Raw genomic sequence first — 12,565 nt, forward strand, 5'->3', positions numbered from 1 at the left:
CTAGACGTTTCCGATAAAAAATGGAGCATACTGGTCAAATACCAATTCTTAAATGGCCATCATTAATTGGTAAGAAATTGCCAGCACTACAGCTGCCTACTCAGGCACTTGCCCTTCCCCCTCTCCCTCCCTCCCCATTGGAATATAATTTGCTCGTCAGTATTTTGTAGCAGACCTCAAAGTGATAGCATGACATGATCATTTATCAAACGGAGCCTGCCCAGAAGAGTGTCTGGTCCCTTTAGTACAGCTTATTGAAAGGCTGGGAAGTGAAAGCACTTTATTAGAGACAGGAAGGCAATGAACAACTAGAGCGTATCGAAAGGGTAATCATATTTCAGCACAGGATTAGTGCACTCTTAGATAAACATACACTGGAGTAAGCATGTTCTGGGTCATTTATCAAGTAAGTAACAGCTAACAAAAATCTTCAGGACTCTGTGTACATTCATCAAAGTTAAACTGTATACATTTTGTTTCAGTAATAGATAACTTTGTGGTGCAAAACTATTACTTGAAAAAATTATTTCTAGTGAAATCTAGAACACATTACAGATTTCAGTGATAATGTCTGTAGGCTCAGGTAAGAATAAATAAATACACTTGCTCAATTATTTTTCTTTTTTAATAAGTCTAGCCTAAAATATTTTTTCCCTAGACTGAGTTTGTGATTAAGTGTTAGCACTTAAACTATGGGGGTTATCACGTTGCTATACTGATGCATGCTGATTGAGCTTTGCTGTGCAACATTATGAGAGTTATTAACATTTTTTCATGTAGACTGATCCTCAGAGTTTCTTGCTTTGTTTTATCAATCTTGATCCTCATAGAACCAGACTTTTGCTCTCTATTTTACTAAAAGGACATTATTATTGCTGAATAACAATAGATTATATCACCATCATCATTGACAGACCAAAAATTAAATGGCTTGGAGGTGTGAGTCTGTACTGCCCGTTTCTCTTCCATGCGATTTTTCAAAAAGTATGTTACATAACCCATAGAATTTTCCTGGGAGGATTTTCTACCAAGGAGAGAGGAGCCTGCAAAAGCAGAATTCTCCCTGCTTGCGTTACCCAGGCAGTTTTCTAGATTTGGAGGAACTAGGAGATGCCTACATTGTTAGATACTTCATTATTGGCATCAAGCTACAAAATTCTACACACTTTGCATTTTAGAATCTATCATAGCATGAATAGTAGATTTTTCTAAATTATTACAGCAGTAGGACAAAAGTTCTCTCTCCTTGTATTTATACAGATTGTTTTGAATCCCTCCTTAAGCTTTTCACACATATAAGGAAAGCCTATCAAGAATGACAGTTATATGAAATTTTGGAAAGAAAGTATTTCAGAAATTAGGGTATCTGAGTAGAAAGGACCAATCTGCTAAGCTTTGTGTGCTTTTAGCTTGAATTTATTGTATTTATAAAACTGAGTAGTTTCATCTAGGTCATACTGCCCTTGGGTAACCAGACAGAAACCCAGATGGAGAAAGGTATATTTCACAAATTTCACTGTTTAGGCCAATACTGTAACTGGCCACCCACAGTTATGTAGGGGGGGATTATTACTGTTTCTCCTGTAAAATACATACATATAAAGAGAGAGGCAGTTTGCTGTAGCTTTTTTTTTTTCTGTCTGTTCTTTATAAAGTATTTATTCTTCTACACACTGATACTCTAGGGGCTCTGTGAGACCATGGGGATGCATTAAGAGACATGACATATCATACAGATTTTTTGATTGGTAATTCCTCGGTGTTAGGTGCTTATAAGAGGGATTGAAGTGGTCGTTTTCCACAGCTGACATAACTGTATCCTTAAAAATGCAGCTTCTTCCAACTATATCACCTTTCTTCTGTGCAATTATGATATATTCAGGGCATGTTATTCACCACTTTATTTGAAAATGTACTTTCTAATGTGCATATTAATACATATGAATAGTCTCATTGAAGTTATTTCTGTGTGCAGAATTTGGACCTGGCTGAACAAATCACATTATTATTGAATTTTACACTGGAGGGGGAAGAACAATCCAATGTTTTGTTATTGTATCCATTGCAGGATTTGAAGGTTGTGTTAAACAAATGGACAAAGCTACGCAGAATGGATCTTACAGGAAACCCCATCTGCCAAAAACCAAAGTACAGGGATCAGATTATAGTACAGTCACAAACTTTAGGTAAAAAATTAAATCAATAGTCCACCCTTAACCCCCACTCTTTTAGAAAACAACTGATACATTAACAGTTCTTGAATTGCACTATGTGTGTAAACACAGACTGCTGTAGAAATTTATGTCAAGTGATAGTTTTTTAAATTTATGTACAAAGCTAAAACCGCTTATGTAATCAACTTCACAAACCATGTTGTTTGGCTTTAGCTATGAGTGGTAGTAATTTTTTTTATAATAGATGATTGGTGAGATTGTTACAAGACAATAAGTCATTTTTTGTGTTCATATTCCAGATGTTGTGAAACTGATTTTCAAAGGCAATTTTAAACTACTCCCCTATCACTCTGTAGTAGTTGCTTAGGTATTTTTGTTGTACAGTGCCAGTTGTACAGATCATACCTTACTGTGTTTGAATTTGTTTTATAACTTTTGTCCTTAAAAGCAATTTACATTTATATTATGAATGTATTTGTTAATCTTACCCTTATATATCCCATTTACATCATTATTATTTTTATATAATTTTAGCATAAAAAGAAGAAACTTATTCTTCTATATCTAAATATCCATACTGTAGAAATAGGTTAAAAAATCTGCTAATTTTTTACTTTTTTTGGATAAAGGTGGCAATTATCTTTAAAGTTGTAGTTATAGAAGTTGTTTTTTCTAAGAGTACAAAACATCGTCTCTTAAGAAAAAGAATGCCTTAGGACACTTCTAATGCAACCAAAATTTGTGGACGTGTGAAATACTTCATTTGGTCTGACTCAAAAATGCAGATACAACCAATAAAACACAGAGCATAAACTTGATGGCACCTGAGTAAAGTTAACCTTAGAGAGCCAAATCTCTGTGTCTGTCTTCATGATCAGTAGGACTCTGTGATTGCTAAGACATGTATTTTCCCTCTCTATATCTTGTTTAAGAGCATAGCTTTTCTTCAGAAATTTCTATAAGGTGCTGCATGTTAAACAAATGTGAAATATATATATATTTCCCTTGAAAGTTTTAAAAATAATAGATGTTTCTTTCATAATTAAGACATGTTAACTCACTCTTGCAGCTTGAATATGAATATCAATCTGTATTAGCTATCTTTTTCTTTACCAAAATACTACAAAGAGGAAAAAAATATTTTAAGGGAGCAAATATAGAATCAGTACACACATTACATACAACTTTGTAGAGCCCTTTAGTTAACTTTGTATCACAGAAAATGTTCTCTTCTCTTTGACAGAATCCCTTGATGGGAAAGAAATTAAAGAAATGGAAAGACAGTTCTTAATGAACTGGCAAGCCTCCAAAACTGCCAGGAAAAAAAGCAATGAGAGAATGCCAGATAAACATACAGTCTATGTGCAATTTTGTAAGCAAACTAATCAATTACTTCATGCTTATTTATAATATTATAGAAATAATAACATAGCAGCTAACAGTATATATACTAAGAATGAGACTTGTACGGGTGCTGAGTCCAAAATACAGGAGTAGAAATCGAACTTTTCCAATGTTAAATTTAATTTTAGCACTAATTCATGTGGTGTTTTTTTTCTTCCCATCCCAATCTCCCAGAATAATGGAAGGGAGGAGCTAGTACATTTTAAGTGTGTAAATACTCAAGTTTGCTTTCCATATTTAAAGAAAGTGATGGACATTCTAAAGCAAATATGCATGAAATACATCAGACTTTTAAATCTATTTGTTGATACTTATTTGATCTGTGTAAATTACCAGTCCTTTTAAAGGCCTTCACAAGATACATGACTTGCAGAAGTACAAGTTTTACACTTGGAAAGAAAATAAATGTCTGGGAGGTAAAAAAGCCTTAAACCCTTTTAGAGGCTTAAAAGCAACATGTTCTTGAAGTGGGAAAACAAATTAGTAGGTTGGTTTTGAAACTGAAGCAAATTAGTTTTGAAACTGAAGCAAAACCTGAAATATAATGAGTTTTTTTTACAATTGTGGGGTAGTAGTGGCTGTTACAGAGTAGACTGCATATTAAAATGTAAATGTCTTGCCATCTTGCAGAATTTAGAAACAGACATTAGACTTCAAATTCCTCAAAATGGTTTGAATGGCCACAATTATAAAATAAAATTGGCGGCAGCTACACTGTTGCTTTCAGAAGATAAACTAATATGTTATTTTTGAAGACACGAAGTGAAAACACTCTGCCTGTCAGCCCCAGCCCCAAAATAATTGTAGTCTGCTCAGTGTTTGGAAGCCATGTGTGAATGGCAATGGTTCTGAAATGATCTTCTTAATAACTACTGATGTAAAGAGATGCTATGTAATTGAATTTACTCCTTTCAGATAACTATACCTGAATGGGAATACCTGCTTTAATATTTACCTTCATCAGTGTTTGCAGCACCTTCCGTAATTCCATACAAAGTTTTCCATTCTCTGTTATCAAAGTAATTTACCTTGAGGCTTATTACACTGTTTTCGATAACAAGACATGTCAAGATCAATCACACTATATATTAAATAGATAGAGTTTGACCTGGGATATTGAATTAATCCTTTTTTTCTTCTGTTTTCTGCAGCTGACTCTGAAACACCTCATCCTACTCTTGCCTTCCACCGCAGTCACTCTGTGGAAGAAAAACCAAATTTTTTAGTTTTGTCTCAGAAACAAAAAATAGAAAGAAAACCATTGCCAAGAATCCGTGAAAGACTAAGTCAGATGAAAGCTCAGGTATGTTCTCACACATCTTCCTTTTACTTCTGTTATTGCTTGTACAGCCCTTGCTGAATCAGTTGGAAAATGAGTACAGCAAGGTAGAATTTAATCTGAAATATTTTTTTTAACCATGTTATATTTATTGCCTTTATTTCTTTGAAAGACAGGATAATAGATTTAAGTTTCTGATTATAAATCCATAGACTAACTGACAGTAGTAACTTCAGTGTTAGTAATTTCTGTTATATGCATTTGATTGTACTCCTTTTCTACAAAGGTAAAATAATATCAAGTTAATTTTGATTAATATCAATCAAAGTTAATTCTTGGAAGTACAGTTAAGGTGTCAGCACCATTGGAGGAGGGTGATCCTGTGCAGAAGGAGAAAAATCACTTTTCATCATTACAGCTTAATTCCAACAGACATATGTCAGTGTATTATATATTTGATTAACATTTTCCTGTAGCATCAGCTCAAGAACATGGAGACCATCAAGAAAGAAAAACTGATGGGTGTGCCTTACAGATGTTTAGACACTACATGAATTTAAACAATTCAGAATTTATATGTATTCTTTACTCATAGCCTTGTGAACTGTAATGCAACCGTTGGTGGGAATAAAATGTGCTCATAGGGGTTTGTAGTTTCACCTGTAGTAATAGTTTAGTTTGGTATTTGGGATCTAATATCACTCCTTCCAGATTTTTAATTATATTTTTAACTTAACTGTTTTATTATTTACCAGCTAAACTAGCCAACAACAACCAAAAAATCATCATTTTTGGAGTGCTGTAGATAAAATAAATAAATGCAACTGACACAAGTATTCTTTTGTAACTAAATTACTAAATATAATGTTCTATTTTACATTCAAGTTAGACTTTATTAGCATGTTTGACAATTTAACTGAGCAACATTTAATGCTATTTTATTCTTGACAACTTACCACTTTCCATTCCATCAGTTTTGTTCCTTCTGATTATTTGTTCTGATTAAAAATAGCTTCTTTTCCCTTACTAAGAAGGGAAGAAGAATTACAAATCACAAAGCTGCTCTCTTTCAAAGGATCATTTTTGTCCTTCACATGGCCTATTCTGACCTGAAAGGAAACTGAATTTGTCATAAATATGTGCCTGTTCTTTATTTTTTTTCTTGCTGCAGAAAGCACAAGGCAGTGGAGCAGTTTAAAAACAACTGCAGGAACAATGCACAAATTAGTACTACTATTAGTACTACTGTGAAATTTAGAGGGGCACAGACTAATACTTATGCCATACAAACATGTTTGGGGGGGGGGGTTTAATTCCATTATGAGTTTATCCACATGCTTAGTGTTCTGTCAGCTTGCATGTTATCCTTTTTAGCATCCTGTCTTTTGGGCTACACTGAGTAAAACTGTGCTTTTCATGTACCATTCCCCTTAGTCCTAAAAAAGGATGGAACATGTCTGTACAGCATCTTTTTTTCAGTGTAAGACCTTCTGCTATCCCCTTTGAGACAAATCATTCTGATTCTGCTTTACAGTGTTAAAAAAAGAAGTTGTCCAGTTGTTGAGCTTCTTTGCTTGACGAAAGTTATCCCCATATTAAAAATTTGGAGTACTGTCCTGGCCCTGTTGAAATCCCTTTTGACCCTAGAAAGGCAAAGATTGCATCTTCCATACTTGATTGGAATAAAATGTCTATATTTGTATTAATTTCCATTTGCAAATTAAACAATTCAAGTGATTTTTTTTAAACTGTTAGTATAGAATATTTTAGTCTGATCCACAGAAAGGTTAGAAGAAATTACACTCAGATGACATGCATTTAGTATTTTCAAAAAACTTGTGATAATTTTGTCTTAGATGCTGAAGGTTTCCATGCATTACAATTTCATTACACTGATCCTGAGATGTATTCAAATTTTATTATCAGAGAAATTCCGTGGAAACCAAGGAGTCTAGGGAGTTAGTTAAAGGTTTGTGAATTCTTTAGAATGTTTTTGGGAGAAAAAAATACCCTCAAAATACAGTAATGTTCATTGTCAGAGTACATGCAGGTATGAAAAAATGACAAATCATGGTATTCCCTTGCCAGATTCAGTAATTAGGGATATACATAAATGTGCCCACACGTAAAGGAAGGAAATTTCGTCAAACTGAACAAATACCTGTATTGTTTAATTGAAATTTGGTATCACACTGAAGAAATCAGTGAATTTTAATCCTATCCTGTATGTTAGTCAAATAAATTATTCAAACAGATGTTTCCTCTTTCCCTATACATGCTAGGTGAGGTTTGACCTTGGCAACTGAAAAACAGGCATTAAATACCTTTTTAACCTACATCTTAGATCCACTGAGGATTGCATATAGCTTGAATAATGAAAAAAACCGGTTATTACTAGATTACTGAAATATGTCATTAATCTTTCTTTTTGATAATATAAAAACAATAGCAATTTTGGATTTTAGGTTAGTTTTGAATGTTTACAGAAAATTATGGATATTGGCAGGAAGTAATTAAAAGAAAACAAATCACTTAACTATTTTAAAGATACCTAATACCTTGCAATGGGATACACCATTATTAATTTTCCCAGAGTAGAGAAGTTGTTGAAATTTTGATGTTGTAAACTTAATCTGTAACCAGCAGTTTCTGCCCACATTTCCTTACTCATGAAATTAAATACTGTGGTAAGTACTCGTAGAACTCCGAATGTGGTGGGGAAGTCACCTTTTGTCTCTCCAGCAAATGTTATGTTATTAGCGGTATGATAATATCTTTAAATTATATAGTCAGCATGTAATGAGGACACTGGATTGTGTCAACTAATCATAAGCCACTCTGCTGCCACCATACACATCCTGCATAGTTCAAGTTCTAGTGCAAATGAAAGGAACTTGCAGTGAGCAATGTTAGTTCTCCCTCTTCTTAGCTCTTCTTGTATCAACATTGTATTTAATTAATTAAATATTTATACATGCATTGAGGTGATTTGTCTGGTCTGCAATCCACACAGGATAATGTATATTTAATAACAGGAAGGAATGTACATGTTGTGGATGTATACTGGGCTCTTGTTTATATGAATCTAACTAGCATTATAATAAATAGAATTATTATGGCCTGTTATATAACAGAGTTTTGGGGAGGGCTGATACTAAGATTTTCATGATGTATACTCAAAACATAAGATTTACAATTATATAGTTATTTCACATTACCGAACATAGTTTTCTCATTTGAGAGGGCAGTGGGGCAATAAGTTACCTTCAGGTAATCTAAATCTTGTCCTCTTACTGAATATCAATTGCAGCAAATCTGAAAATTCAAAAATAAAAAATATCCTCAGCCTTGGCTTCAGGAACAGGAGAAACACAGAGTTAAGATACAAACCAGTGCAGTTTTAGCTCCACACTCTGGAGCTCCTTTTTGCTGCTGAATATCCCACAAGCACTCCAAATGTATTCAGAATTAGGTGCATTAAATATTTGGAGATACCAGCTGGAGTGCTTTGGCAGAGCCCAGAGCATGTTTTGAATGGGCATGGAGTGCCTTTTCCAGCAGCTACAGCCCATCTCACTGCCTTTTGTTGGTGATGGTGTTGAAGGAAAAATGTAAACCTCTCCTTAGTGAGGTCTAGAAAGTATCAATCAGCATTTAGTGATGAAGGCTGGGGAAGAGAAATGTAAGGAATTTACTTGCCGTTGAATTATTCAGCCATGGCATACGGTATGAAAGGAGTTGCTGCAATGCTTAAAAAAGTGTAAGGATAAAGAGATACAGTGAAGTTCTGAAATTCAATAGTATTGGTGAAGCAGAGCCATTTGAATAAGGTCAAGTATTAGCAGTTTCTGGTTACTGTGACTCATGTGAGGTCTCAGCAGGCAATTCAGTCAATTGATTGGTTCCTTTTTCTTCTGGAGAATATGTACCTGTCGTAAAGGTGAGATAAGTGCTTTCGCAGGACCATAATTAACATTACAGTAATGTGTACCTTCATGGTATTTTTGTATCCATGTCTACAGCCCCACTGAATGTGGTGCTGGATGAGTCTGCCCATGATCATTCATACTCTTCATTTAGAAGGAAAAATATAACTCTGTTATCACAAACATGCAAGATGATATACAAATGGCATTGTAGACTTCCAGTAGTGGTAATTTAACACAACAACAGAGAAAAAGTTGTTCTAATATATGCCAGATCTATGGTACTTAACACTGCCACATCATTCAGCATCCTAAAGGCAGTGAAAAAAGGCATCCCTTTTTGACCATGCCCATGCCTCCCCACTCCAGTTCTCTGTGCTGCTGGCTGTGCCCAAAACTGAGAAGGGAAAATGATGTAAACACACAGAACGCATGCACTGATAGATCCCCTGCACCCTTGAAAAGAATAAATGCTTTTACATCTCCTGCTGAGCAGATTGCCAGATAAACCACACGTGCTCGTACATGTCTGGCTGACCATATACTGGATACACACAGACTGGCAATCTGGCAGGAATGCATTTGCTTGCAATAGACAGCTTCTTCTTCCAGGAAATATGGGCTATTTCCTAGACATTTAGAAGACCAAATGGCACGTGTGACTTGTCAGCCAATAGGTCAAAAAATTACTGGAGCACATCTGGGTATGCAGGGTCTCCTACACTTTCAGGAACATTGAAACTCTTCTGTTTTTTCTGTTTGAAACCTTCTACATAAAATACATGAATATTCAGAATAATTTAGGTTAGAAAAGGTCCCTTAAGATCAAGTCTAAATGTAGGTCAGCCACATTTTAAACAGAGAGAGGACTATTCAGTGATTTTAGAGTGAGTTACGTCTTGTAACTGGCTCCATCAAAATTGTATCAGGAATGAAATACTATTTTAAGATGTTAAATGAAAAGCAGACTCAAATCTTTGCATATCTATTTTTCAGGTGTTACTTGTTCACCCTAATAGTTAACTAGATAAATGAGGCAATCAGTGTGAAGCTTTTTTTTCCCTATCCTCAGATCTTTATATGTATAAGTCAGTACTTTTAGACTACTGTTGAGATAAATCCTTGAAACTTCATAATGTTTTTGGTCTGCTGCCTTAGCATTGCACATTTTTTATTGTGTAACTAATTTACAAAATAATAAAAATCACTTCTGTAAAACACACGTATGAAGCAAATAAAGTAAAGAAGTAATGCTAGGTTTTCAGGTTTTTAGAATACACACCTGCATGGGGGATTTAAAAAGTAAATTGAGGTTAAAATAAAGACTGCTGCTTGAGTAGGGATATATAAATAACTTCTGTAATAATTTCAGTGTAACTCAGGTGAAGTCAGTTCCACTAACCTAATTTACTGCAATGATATAAATACTGTTTCAATATTTGCCTTCCTGTATTCTGTCACACGTCACGTAGGCACATTCCCCTGTCTGAAACGCTGAACGGAGCTGCTTTAACAAACCTGAGGTGAGAACACAGTCATTGTGCTCTCATCTAGCAAGGTGAGCTGCTACATTTTGAAAGACAGCATTACAATCACTAATTCCTTAGTAGCAGCTATACCTCCTCAAATTCACTTCCACCACCTTGAGATGCATCCCATCCAGTTGCAAAGACATGGATGTGTCAGATTTGCCTTAGTGGTTCCTAAATTGATCATCATCTACTGTTGATAGTATTTCTCTCTACCAAAAATTGTTTCTAGAGTCCAGGAGGTGTGAGACCAGGCCTTGCCAGTAAAGATTCTAATGCATTAGAGCTTCCATGATACTGTTGGTATGTTAGAATTACCAAAAGGAAAAAAATTAGGGCGTCAGTGCCTGAACACCTCCCCTTGGTACTGCTCTGACCATAATCAGAATATATGGATAGATACATAAGCTTTGTAGTCACTGTGTATACCCACAGTGTTTGAGTTACTGATCTAAAGTTCAAATGTGAACTTTAGAACCGTAACCAATGAAAAAATCCTATTTGTCTTAAATATCACATTAAAAACAGTGCAAGGTGTAAGTTAATTTCTTTATATATGCAGGTATAAAGCAGTACACAGGACTGCCTGTGTATATAGCTTTTTACAAAGCTATAAAAGCCACATAATTCAAAAGTTTTGAGATAGGGGCAGAAAGGGAAAAAAACAGCCATAAATGACTGACAACATCTTTCTGTTCTCTTAATTCTGAGCAGAATTAATTTTGAGCAGAATTAAGTGCTGCATCAAAACAAGGTAAATCCAAGCCATTTGTGAAATGAGCCGTGTAATAGTCTAATACTTTAACTGAGAAAGAGATTTGAAACAATAAGCTCTTCCTTTCTTGAAGAGTTAATGTATTAGACTGCCACAGTAATCACTAATTACATGTCCAGTAAAGTTGGGTATAATCAGTTACACTTAGTTTGTAGAAAAATGTTTTGGAATAAAAGACAGAGTCCTATCTGTTTTCATTTATATGAAAAATTACTTTGATTAATACTAAGATTTTGTTTCTTATGGAACTTGAAAATTATCAGTAAGTATTTGATACAAATTCATGTGGAAAAAAATGTTAACTATCACCATTTTTGTCAGTGGAAAAAGTCAGTCAATTTTGTAATAAAGAAATGTACAATAGCCCAAATGGTCAGATTATGTCAATTCAGAATAGCTTGGCCCCAGATTTGACACTGGAAAAAAAAACAACAGAGGGTTTTCACTGCATCAGCCAATAACCTTGCAATAGGTAAAGGCCGTTTGTTTTTTTATTATAATTATTATTCAGCAGCTTTTCGTAACTCTGCTTAGAAATTTTGTAGAAATCTTGAGTGGTCTCAGAAAGCTTCAGTGACAACAGGAGCAACAGAGGCTTTTGTGTGGTTCTGATATGAAGTTCTCATCTGTCTTCTCTGATCTCTCTGATGTAGGTTGAGGAGGCCTCGAAAGTGAAGGCAGAAGGAAGTTGAATTCTAAAAGCCGGAAGTTATGAAGGATGAGAAGATTTGGCCATTATTGGATTTTTTTTTCCCCTCAAAGTTTGCAAAGAAAGATATTGATGTCTCCGTGGATATGTTATCTGTATCTTTTTAACCTCAAAACCAGACAAAATTGAATATGTTTAACACTGCCTTCTAAGAACATTCAGAAAAATAAGGGGACTACTTATTTATTTAAAGCAATACTTTGTATCAAAAACATGCAAAAACATCAGCACATGCTAGGCTAAACTGATTGCTAGTTCTTAAACTTCCTCAAGAAATGAGCTGGGTTTAGCCAGTGTCTTACCATATATGATACTCAGCAATTGCACAGAGGCATGTGCATAGTAGAGTTGTAAAATCATTAAGGTTGGAAAAGGCCTCTAAGATCAAGTACAACCTTTAAGCTAAAACTGCTGTGTTCACCACTAGACCACGTCCCCAAGCACCACATCTACAGATGTCCTCAACACTTGCACAGATGGTGATTCCACCACTTCCCTGGGCAGCCTATTCCAATGCTTGACCACCCTGTCAGTAAAGAAATTTTTTCCTAATACCAAATCCAAACCTCCCCTGATGCCACTTGAAGCTGTTTCCTCTTGTCCTATTGCTTGTTACTTGAGAGAAAAGATCGACCCCCACCTGTCTACAACCTCCTTGCAGATTGTTGTGGAGGGTGATAAGGTGCCCCCCAAGCCTCCTTTTCTCTGGACAAAACAACCCAAGCTCCCTCAGCCAATCCTCTTGAGACTTGTGCTCCAGACCCTTCAC

The 12,565-nt window shown here is 35.1% G+C and overlaps 1 protein-coding gene across 3 annotated transcripts in view; it reads left to right on the forward strand.

Annotated features, from left to right (window-relative positions):
- The window catches only part of PPP1R42 (protein phosphatase 1 regulatory subunit 42), a 19,099-nt gene extending 7,218 nt beyond the window's left edge, over nucleotides 1-11,881 (forward strand). The window contains exons 5-8 of one of the 3 annotated variants that reach the window (XM_027894695.1): nucleotides 2,069-2,186; nucleotides 3,418-3,546; nucleotides 4,730-4,881; nucleotides 11,741-11,881. In XM_027894695.1, the coding sequence (XP_027750496.1) occupies nucleotides 2,069-2,186; nucleotides 3,418-3,546; nucleotides 4,730-4,881; nucleotides 11,741-11,779 (438 nt within the window). In that variant the 3' untranslated portion in view covers nucleotides 11,780-11,881. Of the gene's footprint in view, nucleotides 1-2,068; nucleotides 2,187-3,417; nucleotides 3,547-4,724; nucleotides 4,882-11,740 lie in introns of all 3 variants that reach the window. The other 2 variants (XM_027894696.1, XM_027894697.1) reach the window with 2 other exon arrangements.
- The last annotated feature ends 684 nt before the right edge of the window (nucleotides 11,882-12,565 follow it).

Source organism: Empidonax traillii, unplaced genomic scaffold (genome assembly GCF_003031625.1).
Source record: "Empidonax traillii isolate 1590-97213 ecotype Southwest subspecies unplaced genomic scaffold, ASM303162v1 scaffold438:size550143, whole genome shotgun sequence".
NCBI lineage: Eukaryota > Metazoa > Chordata > Aves > Passeriformes > Tyrannidae > Empidonax > Empidonax traillii.